The sequence below is a fragment of the Lissotriton vulgaris genome, chromosome 2_1 (genome assembly GCF_964263255.1).
Source record: "Lissotriton vulgaris chromosome 2_1, aLisVul1.2, whole genome shotgun sequence".
Classification (NCBI taxonomy): domain Eukaryota; kingdom Metazoa; phylum Chordata; class Amphibia; order Caudata; family Salamandridae; genus Lissotriton; species Lissotriton vulgaris.
Window position 1 is genome coordinate 2,066,001,190 of NC_141687.1, and position 20,883 is coordinate 2,066,022,072.

Below are 20,883 nucleotides of genomic sequence, written 5' to 3' on the forward strand. Positions count from 1 at the left end.
GATTGTCCACAGCCACAGCGTAGCAGGAGTCGCAGCAGCACCAGATGGAAGACACAGAGGGGCTGAGATCACACACAACTATTTCTGAGTAAGTAATGAAACAAAGCAAGCCTAGTAAATGCAGCAGTGCTGCACGTGGGCACAGAAAATAAACCAGGCATCACCTGACATTGGTAGATGGGTGAAGTAACCCACCTGATATTATGATGAGATTGTGAACATTGCATGGGGAGCTTCTATGCCATGCTGTGGTTGTTGAGGCACTGTGAGGCCATCATGGTGTGGTGGTGTGCTGTCCTATTACCTGACTGCAGGCGAATTAAACACCTGCAATAGCATGACGGTGTTTAATTCGCCTGCAGTCAGGTAATCGGACAATAGGTCCTTCCTAGATAATAGGTCCTTCCTTGCTAACAGATCCTTTGCAGTTTTCGAAGAGGAAGCAGCATCCGAACAATTCCCACTGCATTACGGCATTCCCCAGGGATCCTCATTGAGCCCGACCCTATTTAATATCTATATGAGGCCCCTGGCTAATGAGGTCCTTCCCTGGGGAATCCAATTGGTCACCTACGCCGACGATACTCAGTTGGTGGTTTCCCTGGCTAGGGCAGATGCTTTGGATTCCGGGGTCAATAACCTTTCCCCGTGTCTCACCAAGGTCCTCGATTGGATGGACGCCTCTTTCCTGAAACTTAACGGTTCAAAAACAGAGATTATGATGCTGGAATATAAGGCCCCCATCAATCTTGACGCTTCTGAAGATCCTACGGAAGGTCCTGACCCTTCTTCCATTCGAGGCAAGACGGATCCTGGTTCAGTCCCTGATCCTCTCGCGGCTTGACTATGCGAACGCGGTCTACTTGGGGGCACCATTAGGGACCATTAAGATACTCCAGTCAGTCCAGAACTGAGCATCCCGAATGCTTATGGATGTCCCTAGACACAGCTCGGCGAAGACGGCCATCCAGGCTCTACACTGGTTACCTGTTCAGGAAAGGATCCAGTTTAAGGCCTTGTGTATGGCCCACAAATCAATAATCAACAAGGGCCCTGCCATTCTGTGCCCTCTCCTGAGGCACCATCAAGGGCCCAGAGCTCTTTGATCAAACCACCTCAATTTGCTCTCTGTCCTGAGGATCAAGCGTTCTCGTACACGGGGCCGACGTTTTGCAGTACAGGCAGCAAAAAGTTGGAATCAGCTGCCCGATTACCTGCGGCTTGAGCCTAATCATTTACAGTTTAGAAAGCGGCTGAAGACCTTCCTGTTCTGCTGAGTGATTTGTCTGAGATGGGTCTAAAGCGCTGGGATGCCCCCGGGTAGCCAGCGCTATACAAATCTGTACTCATTCATTCATTAATTGCTGATGCCCCTGAATCTAAAGCCCATCTAATTGAATCCGCCACCTCTATAAGGGTGGTCTTAGTGCTGAAACCCGGCCGAAAGCCAGATTGTGTTTCATGCAGGATCGCATTGCTTTCAATAAAACAATTCAGCTGGCTTTGTACTATTTTCTCTAGCATTTTCCCTGGTGCAGGTAAAAGCGAAATTGTCCTAAGATACTGAGATCCTCTTTGGCTCCATTTGGTTTCTTTTTCAGTGAAAGCAATGTAGCATGTTTCCAGCCATCAGGGAAAATCCCAGTCTCCAAAGAGGTGTTCCAAATATGAGTGAGAGTGTCTACCAAAAAAGGGGAAATCATTTTCCACAGTTTTGGGGGGCATGGGTCATCGGGTGCCCCAGATTTACATTTATCAATCTCGGCCAACGCTTCGTGCTGCACAATTGCTCGAAAGCAGGGGAGTGACTGAGTCCGTACACTGCTTTAAGCAGAGTCTGACTTCTCTGTCATAACAGATACCGAGAATGTCTCATACACCTTATTAATTTTGTTATTAAAAAAATTAGAGATATCTTCACACAGAGCTGGAGTCGGAATCACTTCCGACTCATTTGCTCTTGGTTTAAAAAAAGATTGAACTACCTTAAAAACTTCTTTATGAGGCTGGTCAGCTATCTGAATGCGTGAAGCAAATACATTTCTTTTAGCCTTTTTTATCAATTTATGTAGATGTTTTAGGGCGCTTTTATAGCAAGATTTTGCTATGTCGCAGTATTTATGTCTCCATTGTCGTTCCAATTTCTTGCATCTCCCTTTTTCTTCTTTCAGCGCTTCAGAAAACAAGGGTGCTGAGGGAGATTGTCTGCGGGACAGCACCATTTTTGCTGGCGCGACCGCATCCATTGCCGAAGCGATCCACTGGTTCATTGCCAGGGCATCCACATTTGGATCTGAGGTGAGAGCAGGTGGCGCCCTCTCTAGAATAGGGCCTAAGATATCAGCTGATAGATTATCCCACTTCCTCTTCAAAAAAGACCGCACGCCTCTGGCCTGGCTTAAAGTGGCCAATTTAACCGAAAACGGGATCAGATAGTGATCTGACCATACCACAGGTTGAGGCACATCTATAATAATAATGTCCTGAATATTAGAGAAAATTAAATCCAAAGTGTGACCTGCCCTATGAGTAGGTCCAGAGATCATTTGGGTTAAATTGACAGCTCCCAGTGAGGATATTAATTGAGATGCTTGGGCACACTTGGGGTCGTCAATATGGAAATTAAAATCCCCCAATGCTAAAAAATGCGAATGGGCCAGTGATTGTTGTGCAATATAATTGCACAAATTGAAAGTAGTGTCCACTGCACAATCTGGTGGCCTATAAACGAGCAGGCCTGCAAGAGATATCACTGGGTTAATTCTAAGGCAGAAGTTGAGTCCCTCCATACCTTGTATATTGAGGGGCCCGGAGGAGGTCAATTCAAAAGAATCCTTAAAAATAATAGCCACCCCTCCTCCTCTTTTCCTATCCTTTCTGTTGGAAAAACACATCTTAAAACCCGGAGGAATAGATAAAGTGATAGATGACACTGTATCCTCATTCATCCACGTTTCTGTGAGGAATAACACGCCCCAGGGTGGGTCCATAAGGGTCAGCCAGATATCCTCGGCATGTCTCGGGAAGGATCTACAATTTATTAGACCTGCCCGGAGCAACTCACCCTGTTCTATAGGGAGACCCTTAGGGTGGCCTACCGCCATACAAGTTCGCAGCATGGAAATTGGCATGTCATCTGCAGTGCCAAAAGCCATCCCACATGCATGACAATTGGTCGATGACTCTATTTTAACCGGATCAATGAGGTGTAACGCACAATGATTGACCTCATTAAGAGCAGTTAGCTCCGCGCGGGACCAACTAATCCTCCTCTCCTCCCCATCCCCACCAGCAGCATGGCTGGTGCTGACCGCGTTTGTGGCGCGGATGGGTGCAGACAAGCTCGACTTTGGGGCCCTGTGGCGCGCCCGCTGCGCGCGCCCGCTGCGCGCGCCCGCTGCGCGGCCAGGCCCCCGTCTGCATTTACACCCTCGTAGCGGAAATGAGGTGAAATGGGGAGGAATCGCGTCCCTCCGTACAAGCGGCACTAGTGAGCCGTGATGGACCGGGGATCGCGTAAGAATGCTAGCAATCAATGTGCAAAATGAGCAATGTGCAAAGAAACAACTAATAGGTAACAGATTTAAAAAACAGTACTCAGTGCAGCAAAGTTGGCAATATGCGTAAATCTGGCAGCAATCACACAATGAATTTAGAAATGGACAGGAAAAAGGTTTCATTAAAAGAACTCAGCTCACGAGCTGCTTACTGCTGCGCGGCCGGGCCCTCGTCTGCATTTACACCCGCGTAGCGGAAATGAGGTAAAATGGGGAGGAGTCGCATCCCTCCGTACAAGCGGCACTAGTGAGCCGTGAGGGACCGGGGATCGCGTAAGAATGCTAGCAATCAATGTGCAAAATGAGCAATGTGCAAAGAAACAACTAACAGGTAACATTAATATTCCCTCCTCCGCTGTGCCCCATTTCTTGACCGCGCCCACCCAGGCCACTAAAGGAGGGCCCTCTGGTGCCTTCCAATTCATAGTTATACACCGTTTGGCCAGGAGGAGCACTAGGAAAGCAAAGCACATTTCTACTTTCATGTGTTTGTGACGCTTCAGATACCTAGGGCTCTAGCCTCCCATGTGTTAAGTTCCCGCAGCCCTGTGATCGTCCTAATGGTATTATGGACAGTGCGCCAGTAACTATGGAGGGATGGGCAGTCCCATAGCATGTGGGAAATTGAGTCAGCGGGCACCTGGCATCTAGGGCAGGCAAAGGACCCACCGGGGAAGTACTTCTGGAGTTTTTCAGGGGTGAGGTACACCCGATGCAGGATATGTAATGGTATGTTTTTGAAGCAGTAGTTTCGAGATATCTTCTTAGTGAATGCTAGCGCTTTGACCCATTCCCCATCATGTGAAGGCCTGCAAAAGCCTGTTTCCCATTGCTCCCTGAGGGATGCTAGTGTAGGCTGCTTAAGGGACCGCATGGCTTTATAGATCCAGGTAACTAGGCGTCGCCCTGAGCCAATTTGTAGGATTGCGTGAAGGACCGGGTGTGTAGGGGGTTCTTCATCAATTGTGTACCAGTGTTGACGACATTCATTTAAGACTCAGCCATGCTGTTGTTGAGGCAGTATATGGCCTCCTTCATTTTGCACATGTGTTTGTTGTTTACCACCATCTGGCGTTGCATTGCTCTCATTGTTTTTCCTTGCAGGCGCTGCACTTTCAGCATCTTCCCCTCCAGACCTGCAAAGACATTGGACTCCTTTACCTCAGGACTGTGTGCCTTTGGTCGGCGTCCTCGGGCACCTGTGTTGCCAAGCTCCATGGGGAGCTGTGTTCCTGCTGTGTGTTTATACTCATCCTGCGGAGTCTGTTGGGCTCCCATGCTCTCCTCCTCTGAGCCCTCCATCTCCTGGAGGCTAGCCACTGTGTATCTCCTGGCTCTCGGTGGTGGTGGTGGTGATGTTGGTGATGGTGGTGGTGGTGATGGTGGTGGTGGTAGTGTGACCTCAGCAGGTGACAGGAATCCTCCTCCAGTGTGTTGGGCTCCCTGGTTGCCTCATCTGTCTCCCCTCCTGCAGCCTGGCGGGATGTCTCGCCTGTAGATACTGAATGTCCATTTACTTACTTGTGTAGCAGTTTTTTTCTTACAATAAATTGATGACTGCTAATCTAACTGTCTGGCCCCAACTTGCTTATCTACTGATGTGTATGACATGCATTTGGGTTCAGTGGACTTACTGCTATGCTATTAGTTGATTGGGACTACATCTCCCATGATGCATTGCGGGATGTTGGCAAATCATGGACTGGATTGGATTTCATGCAGGGTAATTGGGATTGGGGTTAGGGAGAGGGGCTCAGCATGCTGTGCATGCTTCTTACCTTGTCTGTTGGCTCCTGTGGCCGAACAGTCCACGTCTCCAATGCCACTGATGCTCTCCGGCTGGAGGGTGGACTCCACCCTTTGTTCCAATGCAGTCGGTGCAGGCGCAGTTGATGTTCCCCCACCTGGTTTTCTGGCTTGATTAAGCCTGACAGCCACCTTCTCCTTGGCACGTTTCCTGAGATCGTACCAGCGCTTCTTGAGTGCCTCTATTGAGCGCTGGGTCATGCTGATGGCATTGATTTTCTGCTGGATCACGAGCCATATTTTCCTTTTTTGGGATTCAGGCCGTGCAGTGATTTTTTCCCCAAAGAGCTGGTCATGATTCTTCCCCAACTCCTCAATCAGTCACTCCAACTCCCTCTCACTGAACTTATTTTCCACTTCCTCTCCACAGCATCCTATCCCTTCTCCTGTGTGCCCATGGTATCTTTGGTGGGTCTGCAAGGTGGTTCCTGTGCAGCTCCTGGGGTTTTGCTTCAGCTCCCTGCCTCTCCCACAGCTTCAGGATCAGTGTAACTGAATGGGCGTGGCCACTTCCTTGTTGTAAGTTCATCAGGAAGCACAGGATTGGCTGATTCAAAGATTTGTGATTTTTTTAAATACCGGATTCGCTAGATACCGAATCGGTAATAAGGAATCGCTAATGCCGAATAGGTAATAAGGATTCAGTATTTATTTTAGCGGGTATTACCGAATCGCTATCTTTTATTGATTTTAACTACATCAGGAATTGCGAGTTCTTAATAGCGACTCACTAAAAATTGCTATTAAGAACTCACACATTGGGTTTTACCTACAACTGGCCCTATAAATCAAATTGTATAGAAAGTTCTTACACAGCCACGAGGCAAGTCTGCACAAATTCTAATTTCGATGCTGGACCCCAATTTTTTTTAAATGATTTATGCATTTGACTTTTACAGTTTGATTGTTCCTTGTCAAGTTCCGTAAACATCGACGCGGAATATTTGGGTAATATATCCTTGGAAACAATTTGATCCATTTTATATAAATCTATATATAGATATATATCTATATATTAGTTACTACTGGATTTCAAGCATAAGATAAAATACTTTGTTGGTAACGCAGTGTTAGAACAATCAAAGACACTTTGCTGGCATTCTTTCTGGTGTATCAAACAAAATTATTGAGTGCATATTTCTTTCACTTGCGGTCTCTCACATAGTAGTTTAGACTGACAGTGTCAGCCTAATCATGATAAAGTCTTATGCTTGTTAGACAATCCATGAATGCAGTTATCTAATAAATAGAAGTAAATTCATATGATGTAGAGGAGAGCCATTTTTTTAGAAGTCTGTGATTTTGAAATTGATTTTGCATTTATTGTATTGAGTTTTAAGCAACTTATACAATAAATGTATTTAATTACCTATTCACTATCCTAGCCAGTGTTCAGTAAGCTTATGTACAGTATTCAAAGCTCCCTTTTATTGTTTAGTTGTGACGTCTGGATCAGAAGCCAGATAATCATTCCATCTGATCTACATCCAATTTAATGTCATGTGATATTGTTTTCGGCACTATGTTTTTGCGAAGTAATTTCTAGTGATTTATATGCTAATTAACAGTTCTACATCTGAAAATCTTCCTTTTTTTGGTGGTAGAATGTTGGGAAATATGGAACGTTGGTACACTATAGAGAATTTTAAAATAAATCAATCATTTCCTGGGAGTCAATGGAGACCTTGTGAGGGCTCTTTGCAGACCTTGGATTGCGATTCTGGCTGCTACATCTATCTATATTTGAAGCTTTCTGAGGAGTATACTGTTGAATGCTTATCATTTGTGGTATATATGAGATACATTACATGTAGAATGCTCTTTTTTCAGATCATCAGCTACATTCCATGTGATGAAACATGAACACTACACTTCAAGATTTGGCAGTAGACTTGGATTACAGTGCGTTGGCATGAATGAAAATGGGATTATTTTCAACAGTAATCCATCTCTTTGGAAAGAGATACGTCCGTATTTCAGCAAAGGTAATGCATTCCCCTTAAAAGTCTACTTTAACCAACACAATAAATTTGAGTCATTTTAAAACCAACTTCTCTTTTATTTGAAACTCTTAGAGAGTATTATGACGTGGACGTGGGCCTATACGTAGCACTCATCATTGTATACTTTACAACTATATTTTCCTCTGCTTTGACTATCAATGGCCTAATTTTATCTTGACATTTATGCTTTAAATACACTTCAAAACAAAGTCTGTTTTATACCAGCAATGCTTCCCGTTGTACATATAATGCATTTTGTACTTTTACATGACCAATTTAATTTTAATTTGTAAGAGTCCTCAATGGCCATTTGTGAGAAAATGCCCCTTTTTGTATGGCCACCCCCATTTCCCATGGACTGATGCAGCTGGTTTTTGAAATCTGTGTTCTGGGGTGATGCTGTCCAGTTAATTTAATTTTCTAGCAAGGTCATAGTATAAGTTGTAAGAGAATACACCAATGGCATAGAAAGTTAAATGTCACCTTTGGACTGCAGCTCCTATTGTGCCATTCACTAGGTATATATTTTGTCAGGAATCCTGGAGTTTGTGATTTCTGGGACTCTTGCCCAGTGATGAGGGATGCAGTCATATTTCCCAGACGCTGGTGCGGGGCAGGACTGGCCGTAGCGGGCACCGAGCATTTCCCTGTGGGCTGCCAGGGTGGGGGCCGGTTTTGGGCCCCTGGGGCCGTTTTTGTTACTGGGCCATTTTTGCAGCATAGCTGCAATAGCGGCCCCTGTAACAAAATCGGCCGAAACTGGCCCTGGCAAACAGCTCGGCCGCAACCCCAACCCCCCGGGGATCTGGCCGAGCACTTTGGGAGGGCTGGTTTTCGATCCCAAGCTGGCCCTGTGCTGGTGGCTGGGGAGGGGAAGGAGGATGAAGTCCAGGGTGGCTCCTCAGTGAGGGCATCAGGGTTGGACCCTCTTTACCTGCTCCCTTATGAAGCTGATTAAAAAAAAATGCTCATATTACTGCAGATGTGAAAGATCATAGTAAGCCTGGAAAAACACAAATTCACTCACTGGCTTTCCTTTTCCAGCCTTTATGTGCTTATGCACATGTGCAGCTATGAACAGGCAAGTTGCCATCCAAAAGCATTTGCCGGGCGGCCGATCTCACAGCCGTGATGTCTGGGAGGTCATCAGTCCAGCAAAGCCATGACATTTGGCACTGAACTCCAGTCCCTCATGAAATGTCTGTAAAGTTAGCCCCGGCTGCTTCAGGCTGTAGACCTGTACTGATGTTTGCTGCTCGCCCATCAGGTACTGGAGCCATGACACCTCACTGTTTCACAACTCATCACAAGGTGGGATGGAGTCAGCAAGATTCACTGACCCCATTGCACCCTGTCACAAGACATGAAAGTGTGCTGTTAGAGGATGTAGGCCAGAGGCTGGGATCTGGAACCTGCACACGTTTTGTGGAAAGTGTGTGCAGGATCCAGTTCACAGTTTCCACCACTGACTGGACACTAAACACTGCAGAGGAGCGTCCACTGTGTAGCACAACCTTTCAGCTTTCAGTCTGCTACATCCAGTGACCCTGCCCTGCGACCCCAGGGAAAGGTAGGCTCTAATAGAGGTAGAAGAGGACAGACAATATTGTCCCTTTAAGGTGCCCACTACCTGAAAGAAATGTAAATGTGTTAATCATTAAATGTTAAAGCTGCCCCTGAGCCGGTATATGCTTTAACTGATGAAGTCACTTGAAGCTTTGTGAAGGACAAATATTATTTGAGAGGCAAAGTAAGAGTGCTACTGGCTGGGTTCTGGAGTATGTCCTTCTAAAGAAAATGTATAAAACAAGGCTTGCACTGGGTACAATATGATTGCATATTAGTAAAAAGTATATATTTTGAATGCACTTATTTTATCCTAAATACTAAATGCGTTTGCACCTTTTGCAGCAGCCTTATGGTGTATAATACAGTGTTTAAATTAACACTTGCATTTTCACAGTGCTTTCAGACGTTGGCTGGGACCGCATTGTACTATAAATTCACATCTCTATTTTCCACTGTGCCAACCAGTTCTATCACTGTCTAGTTAATCACAGACATCTGCAGCGGTAGTATTACCAAATGACCTGTTATAATCAAATAAAATGCATTTTGCACTTACTACTTTAGCTTGAATTTATTTTGCATGTAGGTTGTGTGTGTTCTATTTTGTGTGCATTGACCCTTAGGTGAAACCTAACAAAATAGTTCTAGAATATTTAATTCTTTATATCCGGATCCATGACTAAATATAGACAACCAACAAATCCATTTTCACTAGTTGGTCTATTAACCGCAATAACAGGTGTCCTTGTAGGTTTAATCATGTTGATTAAAGAAATTGTACTGGAAAAATGCAACATTTTTCCTTATTTTTTAAAAACTCTGGGAGAGGACCCCTTGACCTCTGCTTAACTCTCGTGCTCACTCGCTGTTCTTGTCAGCCAGGCAAATTTTGATAATTTGGTCTTAAGTCCACCACTTCCAAAGTCCACCATCTGCCACTGGTAGAGTCACAGGGTAATTCAGGTCAGCACATCTGGGGCAAGGTAGAATTAGACAGAATATTGCAGAAAAGACAGAACGTTCTGGAAAGAGCTGCAAAGTTCATAACAGTCAGTAAGAGCTGGTAAGATTCAAGCTGCAGTCACAGCATTACATTTTGCCTGGCAACAGTGGATGTGTACTCTACTCCGGTTGGATAGTTTACACCATATCAGTTCCCTGCACCTTTTTAGGTCTCGTAAATGTCAGCGCATGCGCTGCCTCTACGAGTCATTAAGTAATCGATGTGGTAGGTGAAACTCTGCCTATTGGCAGTAGTTTCTTCTGCCCCATGCCATTAGTTACCTCTGACAATTGCGGTTTGCTTTCCTTTTGCAGGAAGCAGCACCGACTAACTACAGTTTTGCTCCGCTGCCTGGTGTTATGTAGTCATGTAGGGACTACTTCCTTGTTTTTTCCATCAGTTTGGCGTTATTTTGCCTCCTACGTGCTCACTCTGCACGCACACTGCCTGTGGTGGCCTCGGTGCTTTGTGCATGTTTGCGCGACTGCAGCAGTTCCCCATAACCGACATGCTTCATGTCTTCCTCCACCTGCCGGTGTGCAGAGGTCCCCGCGACCTTCTCACCTTGCTGCCACACTCTACGAGCAATACCGCCGATGCAGCTCGTCACAAGCTCCACCACAGCAGCCCAGAACATCACGGAATCGGTACCGCCTTTTTTTTCCAATGCCGCTGCAAGAGTCGCGAGAGTGTCCTGGACCACTGGACGGTGTTAGGGGGTAGCGGAGACCGGTTTAGTGTCACACACACTGTTCAGTGCCCCCCTCACTAGGTTTGTTTCATATTAGCTGCAATTATTACGAGGATCATGCCGCTTTAATCAGTGCACTACATACAGAGAGACTAAGTCTCACTCAATTTCTTAGCACTAGGGAGGTGTAGCCTTTAGCCGTGTTTCTCTTTGTTTGTGCTTTGCACCGTCTGCAGCAGGTCTCTGTAACTCCCCCTCCCTCTGCTCCCTGTGTGACCGGGCACGTCACCCTTACTTTACTGCTTGGGCTTTAGACAGCCTTTCGCCGTGTTTCTCTTTGTTTGTGCTTTGCACCGTCTGCAGCAGCTCTCTGTAACGCCCACTCCCTCTGCTCCCTGTGTGACGGGCACGTCACTCTTACTTTACTGCTTGGGCTTTAGACAGCCTTTCGCTGTGTTTCTCTTTGTTTGTACTTTGTACCGTCTGTAGCAGCTCTCTGTAACTCCCCCTCCCTCTGCTCCCCATGTGACCGGGCACATCACCCTTACTTTACTGTTTGGGCTTGAGTGGTAGAGATGCACCAGTGCTGGCTGTCACCATCGACAAGGAGAAAGTGGCACAAGTGGCGACCTGGAATGGTAGCTGGCAGAGGATTGTCACGCTATTGGGCATAGTTCAATCTGAGTTTAAACCATACGAGGCTACCGTTGCCTGACAATACCATAAATATGAAGGGTGTGTTGTGTCGGGTGATGAGGGAACAGGATAGCCCTAGGGAGGTGTCTCTGGGACCTACACTCAAGGGGCATCTAATCCTGACTAGGCCTAACACGTGGCCCTAGAATAAACTCAGCCAGACACTGGGAATAAAGTTGCTTGTTCGGTCGGCGCGTCTCTCTCTGAACGCCCTCTCACGTGCTCGACCTCTTTTTATTATAGGGCGGTCACATGACCAACTTGTCCGTCCCTCAGGACATCGGGGGCGGACCTTCAGGAACATAACATTCCTCCTAAAACAAGGAAACAAAAAACAAGAACAAACTGCAAACCTTGAACATAGTCTAACCATACTCTTTGTCTTAGTAACATCAGGACCGAGGCCTTCAGCGTCTTTCAAATGCCAGTGCATTCAGTTCAAACATCACGTACATATATGTAAATGAGAACAGTCTTACGTAAAGTAATCTCTCAGCCAGCCGAAGGGGGTGGGATTGTCACGTAGCTGGCGTTGGGACCCCCGATGAGTCATCAGCTCTGTTCCAACTTCCACCTCGTGTCTTGGCGCCTCGCTGTCGGCCCCCTCCGGATCTGGGGCCTCATCCAGGGCCTCCGTGTCACCGCCCACTTCCTCGCTAGAAACCTGATGTTCGTCACGTGGCCTGACCTCGGGCTGAGATGTTGATTCACCAGACGGCAACGTAGTTGCAGTTTCGGTTTGTCGGTCGCCTTGCTGGCGCCTTGGCTCGCTGCTCGAAGGGTGATAGAGTTTAAAGTGAGACACGTTGCGAGTCACCCTGTCTCGTCCTCGAGTGGCTGTGATGCGGGTGCCCTTCACACCACTGACTCGCCATGGTCGTTTTTCGTAACTGAGTTTGAATTTGCCACCAGTTGCCCGATTCTTGATGAGCACTAGGTCACCTCTTTTGAAGTGGGGGGCCACAGCCCGACGTTTCTTACTGATCTTGTCACATGCGGAACGTCTCTTCTTCTCCACTGTATGTTCATCTATCATTTCAGGTGCCCACTGGGGGTGATGGGGAATGGAGTCAGTTATTACCCGCCCTAGGAGAAGGTGTGCGGGAGCTACCCCCGTTGTGGAGTGCGGGGTCTGTCGGTAACTGCGGAGGAATGTAAAAATGGCCATTTCCACTGACTGTCCCTTATCATGCGCAATGCGGATGACCTTGTTTAAAGTCCTCATGAACCTCTCGGCCTCCCCATTGGCTTGAGGCCACCTCGGTGTGATGCGCCTGTGACGCGTTCCTAGGGACGAGAGATATTCCGCAAAGTCTTGACCCTGGAAGGGCGGTCCATTGTCCGTTCTGAGTTCTCTCATGGCTCCATGGGTGGCAATAATTTTTTCTATCTTGGGGATCACACAGTCTGCACTGGTGCCGGTGACAATTTCGACCTCAGGATATTTGGAGTGGTCGTCAATCATCACTAGCGTGTGTCTTCCATCCGGAAGGCTGCCAAAATCCATGCTGACCCTTTCCCAGGGACCTCGGGGCCTGGGTTCCACAATGATGGGGGCTTCGCGGGGGCTGTCGCCCGTGGTTTGGCAGGCCGTGCATGTTCGCACCACATTCTCCACCATATCGTCCATGAGCGGGAACCACACCTTTGTCCGCAGCCGGGCCTTTGTCTTGACCATTCCCTGGTGCCCCACGTGCGCCAGTTGAACTACTCGTCCTGTCAAAGCCGTCGGGATCACCAGGCGATGCCCTCGCAGGAGGCACCCCGCCGCATCTTCATTCAGTTCAGCCCTCACGTGGTACAGACTGTCCATGATTTTCTGGGCCTCCGGTGTGAGTACTTTCCAGCTCTCCATGGCTTTCTGCCAGTTAGCCGTTCGGAGCAGATCTTTGGCCCGCTGTATGCAGGCATCCTGAGCCGTGGCGCTCACAACCTCTTCCAGGGATATGGGGCGCGGGCATGATCTGGCCACGACCCATTGCACATAGGCCTCCGTCTCTTCGGCTTCCTCCATCTCCTCTGGGGTGGCCGCCCTGGGGTGTCGTGACAGATAATCCGCAGGATTCTTTGCCCCTGGCTGGTACTCGATTGCACAGTTGTATTCTTGCAACTGCAATATCCACTTTTCAATTCTAGGGGGTGGCTTGGAGGAGGTACCTGAAAACAGCGACAGCAGCGGCTTGTGGTCCGTCACTACTGTGAAGGGCTTGCCATATACGTACAAGTGGAAGTGCCGGCATCCCCAATGGATCGCAATGGCCTCCTTTTCGATTTGGGAATACCTTTGTTCTGTGTCCGTGAGGGACCGGCTGGCAAAAGCAACAGGGGCCCAGTCTATCTCGTCTCGGGCTCTCTGCATTAGAACAGCCCCCAATCCCGCCGGACCGGCATCTACCGCAATGAGAGTGGAATGTCTTGGGTCAAAAAATGCCAATGTGGTGTTGCTGGACAGCGCACTCTTGATGTTTTGAAATGCCCTTTCCTGCTCAGGTCCCCAGTTCCATGGTGTGGAGTCTTTGGTTAGGTCACGCAGAGGGAGGGTCAGGTTGGCTAAGTCTCTTATGAAGCGACCACAGTAATTCACCATCCCGAGAAAGCTTCGGACTTCCGTGACAGTCGTAGGCGGAGGTGCATCCTTGATGTCCTTGACCTTGTCGGGATCAGGGTTGACGCCATCGGCTGAGAACACGTAGCCGAAGAACCCTAGTTTGGTCTGAAGAAATTCGCATTTGTCTCGGTGCAGAGTGAGACCAGCCCTGCGGAGCCTACGGAACACCTGTGCCAAGCGTTGGTTGTGTTCGGGAATTGTTCTTGCGTGTACCATGATGTCATCACTGACATTGATTACCCCCGGTATGCCAGTAATGAGCTCTTGGATAACATTCTGGAACACCTCGGCAGCGCTAGATATCCCAAAGCTCAACCTGGTGTACCTGCGCAGTCCGATGTGGGTGGAGAACGTCGTAATGTTCCGGGATTCTTTATCCAGCACGAGCTGATGGTACCCCGCCCGGAGATCCAACTTGGAGAACCACCGGGCCCCGGCCATCTCTCCGATCAGGTCGTCGATCGTAGGGGTGATATGTCGTTCCCTTTTGATAGCCGCATTGGGGAGGCGCATGTCCACGCATATCCGGACCGCTCCCGGCTGTTTTGGTTTCCTGGTGACCACGATGGGCGATACCCAGGGGGTGGGTCCGGACACCTTCTCAATGATACCCGCTGCTTCCAGCTTCTGTAGTTCTTCCTCGACCAGTGGCCTCAAATGAAACGCAACCCGCCGGTGTCGCAGGGCCACCGGTTGAACAGTGGGGTCCACATGCAGGTGTATTTCCCGACCCTTGAAACAGCCAATCCCTTCAAACAGGTCAGAAAAGTCTGCAATCAGTTGTTGCACCGATTCCTCGTGCACCCCAAACGCAAAAGAGACCACTCCCAAGTCTTCTGCCGTCCGACAACTCAGGAGCATGCCTTGACCTTCCTCCGACACGAAGATGTTGGCACGCGTGATCTTGTCTCCGTGCCGGACTGCTGCTTTAAACTTTCCTCGAATGCGGAGGGGAACGTCCTGGCCGTAGGCAAAAACGGTGATCGGAGTGGAGCGGAGGCTGGGAGGGGTAGCCATGTCTCCGTAGAGGGACGCACTCATGAGATTTATCGAGGCGCCCGTGTCCACAGTTGCCATGATTTCCTGATCAGCCACTTGTATTGCGCACTGTGGTAGTGTCCTGGTGCGTCGGGTGGCCGTGCCGATCATGTGCACCTTGTGTACGGACCGCTCCTCCTCGTCGTCGTCCATATCACTGTTGCTGGGTCCTCCTTCCGCGCCTTCGGGCTCCGCCACCGTATGTATTGTCTGGCGGGGCTTGCTAAACTTTTTGGACCGGCACACCTTTTCAAAGTGATTCATTTTTCCGCACCCGGAGCATATCTTGCCCCGTGCTGGACATTCTGGCGCCGGGTGTCTCGGGCCTCCACAGTACCCACATGATTGCGCCGAAGCTCCGCCCTGCGGAGTTGTTGTTCGCTTCACCCATTTGGGCTGTGGGCGGACTTGTAGTTTGTTCACCGGTTCCACTTTCATGTTGGCCTGTAGAGCTGCTTCCATGTGGGCTGCCCTGGCCTTGGACAGCTCCTTTGTGCGGCCCAGCGTGAGAATGTCCGGGAGGGGTTTCCCCGACTCCTCCAGAATTCTCTCGCGTAGTTTAGCAGAGGCGCAACCCTGAATTATCTGGCCTCTGATTTCCTCCGTGACGTCCTGAAATCCACACGTTAGTGCCAGTTTCTTTAACCTAGAGTGGTAAGCGTCCAGTGATTCCTCTGGCAGTTGCCGCGCTTGTCTGAAAATGAATCGTTCATAGTCTTGGTTGGCCATTGGTTCGAAGTGCGCATTGAGTGCGTTTATTAGTGTGTGGTGGGTTTTGGGAGTTGCCTCCGTAAGGGTGCGGGCAATAGAATGAATGTCCTTGCCACCAAGATGGAGAATCATGGCACGCTTCTGCTCCTTATGGACCTTGGTGGCCTCGAAGAATATGAAGAGCCTGTCCACCCATTCTTTCCACTTCGGTGCGAGAGTGGATGGCGCACCCTCCACCACAAACGGCTCGATGGGCGGAATGTTAGCCATCGCTTTGGCCGCCCGGGAGGATGTCCGCGGGCAGCCGGGAGATGATCCGGCGGCAACCGGAGCGCCTGGCCAGGCGTATCTTGGTGCGGTTTACACCCGTGCAGCCCAGCGCGGCGTAGCACTGAGGCGTAGAGGGTCCACGGAGGGAGCACCTCGCGCGACCAATCAGACTCCTGTGCGCCGCAGGAAGATGCAAGCCAGCGCCGCTCACCTGATGAGAGCCAGGGATCAGAGTATTTCCACCAGGCAGGCAGAGTGGGGGGTGTGTGGTGGTAAGGCACGAGCACCGCGGACACGTGGGGAGTGCCCGCAGCCGCCTCACCCCAAGAGGGACACACACACGCACCCCGAGCGGGGGATCGACAACCACCCTCGTCGCCAATTGTTGTGTCGGGTGATGAGGGAACAGGATAGCCCTAGGGAGGTGTCTCTGGGACCTACACTCAAGGGGCATCTAATCCTGACTAGGCCTAACACGTGGCCCTAGAATAAACTCAGCCAGACACTGGGAATAAAGTTGCTTGTTCGGTCGGCGCGTCTCTCTCTGAACGCCCTCTCACGTGCTCGACCTCTTTTTACTATAGGGCGGTCACATGACCAACTTGTCCGTCCCTCAGGACATCGGGGGCGGACCTTCAGGAACATAACAGGGTGGACCTAGAAGAGCAGAGCTGGTCTCTTTAAACCCCCCGCATTTCTTTTATTAACACCGCTGCAAAGCATGCTTTGTTACAGCTGCCTCCAAAGCCCTCGCACATCCAATGTAATCTAATTCAGTGAGCCTCGTGTCTTTCTCATGCTCATTTCCTGTCGCTAACATCTGTTAGAGTTGTAGTCTCGGCGTCCCCTCAGCCTCCCGTGATTCTGGGCAAATCACTTCATATCGCTGGCCCTAAAAAAGAAATGTGGCTTCTGTAATCTAACAGGTGGTCAATATAAACTGGCAGTGCTCGTGCACACTGCTCCAATTCGGTTTGTCCTATATAAAATGGAGAAAAAAACAGAGTTTCAGGCAGTATGACGCGTAAAACAGCAAATGTAAATCGGCAGTGGGCAAGTGAACAAAGATTCAGTCCTACCAAGTTTTTGCTCAAGTCTGTGTTTTTTTATCTTTACATTCTAGGACTTGTTGTCTTGTTTATTATTTCATTTCTCCAATGCTTGTTTTCCCTTCGCTTTCACGAGTCATTTTTAGGGCCGTGACAAGCCGCCCTGCCCCCCTTCCCCTCCCCTCCCCTCTCCCCTCTCCCCTCTCCCCTCTTCCCTCTCCTCTCTCCCCTCTCTCCTTTCCTTCAGCTGTTGTCCGCAGTGCGGGTGATTAGTATGATGCACATACAGGGCCGGCGCTAGGCATGGGCAGCGTGGGCGGCTGCACAGGGCCTCGCGCTCAGCCCACCAGCATGGGGCCACGCACCAGTGATGTGTCCTGTTACAAAGAAAGGTGTCGCCTGCAATTAAGGTCCATTGGAGGGGGCCCCCTCCCTGGGCCTCTCATGGATGGTGTCCTGAGGCATAGGGGAGAGACGCTCCCTCAATTGCAAGGAGACCATTCACAGACACTGTGGGGAGCCCATTGTCCAGCATTTTGGCGCCCCACAGTTTTAACTTTTAGACCACAATCAATTCTCACACCTATCGGACTGAAGGTGTGATAAATGCTTGTGGAGTAAAAGTTAAAACTGCGGGCGCCAAAATGCTGGACAATAGGCCCCCCACAGTGTCTGTGAATGGTCTCCTTGCAGGGGGCCACTTATCTAAATTAGAGGGGGCCTCGCAGGTTTCCTTTTAGCCCAGGGCCTCGCAGATCCTAGAACCGGCCCTGTGCACATATTACAAATGAGTTTGGAATTTTCCGAATGCAGTAGGTTTCTTCATCGTTAGCGACCCAGAAAGAGAGGTACGCAAGACGTTTGGTTTGGCTCTGCTGCCTTGCTTTTAATTTAATTTGTTTTCTTCAGTGATAATTACTTATAAAACAATTTGCGAATTAAGCAGAACTCTGAAAAGATATAGGGGCTAGAGTCAGAACCAATAAGAATAATCTTTGGAGTGGCACTTTTATTGGTAGGCGTTTTCTGAAACATGACCTTGCATGACTTCGGAATATTCAATGTTGTTAGTGTTTTAACAACCTTCCAGGGTGATTTCATGTGATTTGTTCCACACACTGATATGCAGATAAAATATAAAGTGTGACTGGACTGGAGCAATGCATGTTTTCATGTTCACATGTTACAGTTTCGCTAGTTGTGTGCAGGGTCGGATTGGGATCACAATTTGACCCGGGCACTGACGTAAAAAGTGGCCCACATTCAAGTGGCGTGGCCCACAATTAAGGGGCGTGGCCCACATTCAAGGGGGGTGCCCTTTCATGAAACACCATTTGGTTACACACGTCGATGTCCTTGAATATTAGATGTAAATAAATTAGGAATTTGGACAAGTATGGTAGTGCACTGTCCAGTGACCAGCTGAAAGAGGGCATCAAAGATCAGAAATTGGATTATAAATTCAAATCTGTTCCGAACAGGGGCCCAAAAATATGTTTGGCCCAGGGCCCCCAAAATCCTTAAGATGTTTGGCACAGAAATGAATTAAAGTGAGAGGATACTGTTCTTGCACAGGAGACACGGGGGAAAGGGGACAATGGCGCCATGCTGAGCAACTAAAAAAGCAGCAAGGCCCCTTTCTGTCACAAAATTATTCAAGCCCTTCAGGGAAGGAGCACCTAATAAGCAGCGAAGCCCCTGCTATTTCTAACCTACTCAGCCCTCCCCAGACCTTCAGCTCAGGAGCACATGCACAGCAGTGAGGCCCCTGCAATTAGTAAATTAATCAGCCCTCCCCAGCCCTCCAGGCCTCAGGGCAATGACCTGGCAGGGGAGCACAAAACACAGCTGCTGGGTCATCCATGGTAGCCAGGGGGAGGCTGAGGTGAGGATGGTGAAAGTTGCAAAGATCACCTGGCCCCCACAGCGAGACCCATTCTTCCTCGCCCACTATTCCCTCGGCCGTTTTTCTCTGGATCCCGACCCGCCACCTTGTCCATTGCCTCGTCTTGTACCCTTCTCACTCGTTTCCCCCTTGACGATCCTCAAATGTTTCTTCCCTTTTCTGTTTTGCATTTTCTCCATACCCTTGTATCCCTCCCAATCTCCCTTGGTGCTGTGAGTGCATCCCCCCTCCGACCCCACTTAATGGAACTCTGCCTGAGAAAATTTACTATGTGTGTATATATATGTATATAGAGAACTCTAATCACTAGTATATGCAGTAGACCTTTGTACTCTCTACCATTCCTATGTGACTCTTAGAGTATATCCATTTGTACGCCCTCCCCAATGTATATAGAGATAACTCTAATCACTAGTATATGCAGTAGACCTTTGTACTCTCTACCATTCCTATGTGACTCTTAGAGTATATCAATTTGTTTCTCTTCCTTGAGTGACTTTACTACTTGTACATTTGCAATTTTTCTTTCTGTTTTTATCTCTTCCTTGTGTGACTTTACATCTTGTACATTTGTAATTTTTTCTGCTTGTATCTTTTATGTAACAAATGTAATCCTAAATCCTTATGTTTCGCAACTGATTCTTATATAAAGCGCTCTGAAACCTTCTGGTAAAGTTCGCGCTATATAAAATCGCATTAAATTAAAAACAAAAAAAACCTAACACTGTTTATGTGCTGCGTGGGCCCCAGGGGGGCCGAGGTGAAAATGGCTCAAAGGCCTAAGCAACACCTGGCCCCCAGGGAGGCCGATTTTTGCAATCACCCCCTCCCCAGCCACCCTCAGCCTGATTGCTTTGCTGGGCAGGGGGTGAAGGAGAAGCCACAGCGGATAATCACTGCACAGTGAAGCTGCATTCATTTCTCTGTCTCCGTGCCCTCTGTGGGACTTTTTTTTTCTCCCCTTTCCTAGTCCACAGAGATCACAGAGACAGAGAAATTAATGCAGCTTCACTGTGCGGCTGGGAAAGGGGAGAAAATAAATGGCCCACAGAGGGCACGGAGATACCGGCCCTTCGGCCGATGCCCGAATGCCTGCATTGCCAATCCGCCCCTGGTTGTGTGTACATTTAGCACAATTCCTGCAGGGTTTCTGTATCACCTGCGCTGCCAGCTTCTCATTGGCACCATGTCTGCGTTGTAGAAAACGGCAATAAAATATAAAATGGAAAGATCTCTTCATTCTGTTATTGCTATCTATCTATCTATCTATCTATCTATCAATCTATCTATCTATCTATCTATCTATCTATCTATCTATCTATCTATCTATCTATCTATCTATCTATCTATCTATCTATCTATCTATCTATCTATCTATCTATCTATCTATCTATCTATCTATCTATCTATCTATCTATCTATCTATCCATCTATCTATCTATCTATCTATCTCCCTCTATCTATCTATCTATCTATCTATCTATCTACCGCCCTCTATCTATCTATCTATCTATCTATCTATCTATCTATCTATCTATCTATCTATCTATCTATCTATCTATCTATCTATCTATCTATCTATCTATCTATCTATCTATCTATCTATCTATCTATCTATCTATCTATCTATCTATCTATCTATCGCCCTCTATCTATCTATCTATCTACCGCCCTCTATCTATCTATCTATCTATCTATCTATCTATCTATCTATCTATCTATCTATCTATCTATCTATCTATCTATCTATCTATCTATCTATCTATCTATCTATCTATCTATCTATTGCCCTCTATCTATCTGTGTATCTGTCTGTGTATCTGTCTATCTATCTATCTATCTATCTATCTATCTATCTATCTATCTATCTATCTATCTATCTATCTATCTATCTATCTATCTATCGCCCTCACTCTATCTATCTATTGCATCACCACAGCATCACTAATCACCACCACAGCATCACTCAGGGGCAC

General features: G+C 48.1%; 1 protein-coding gene across 1 annotated transcript in view; it reads left to right on the forward strand.

Annotated features, from left to right (window-relative positions):
* Positions 1-20,883, forward strand: part of CYP19A1 (cytochrome P450 family 19 subfamily A member 1) — a 190,290-nt gene that overhangs the window by 38,687 nt on the left and 130,720 nt on the right. The window contains exon 3 of the mRNA XM_086958293.1: positions 7,194-7,348. Within this exon, the coding sequence (XP_086814419.1) occupies positions 7,194-7,348 (155 nt within the window). The remainder of the gene's footprint in view (positions 1-7,193; positions 7,349-20,883) is intronic.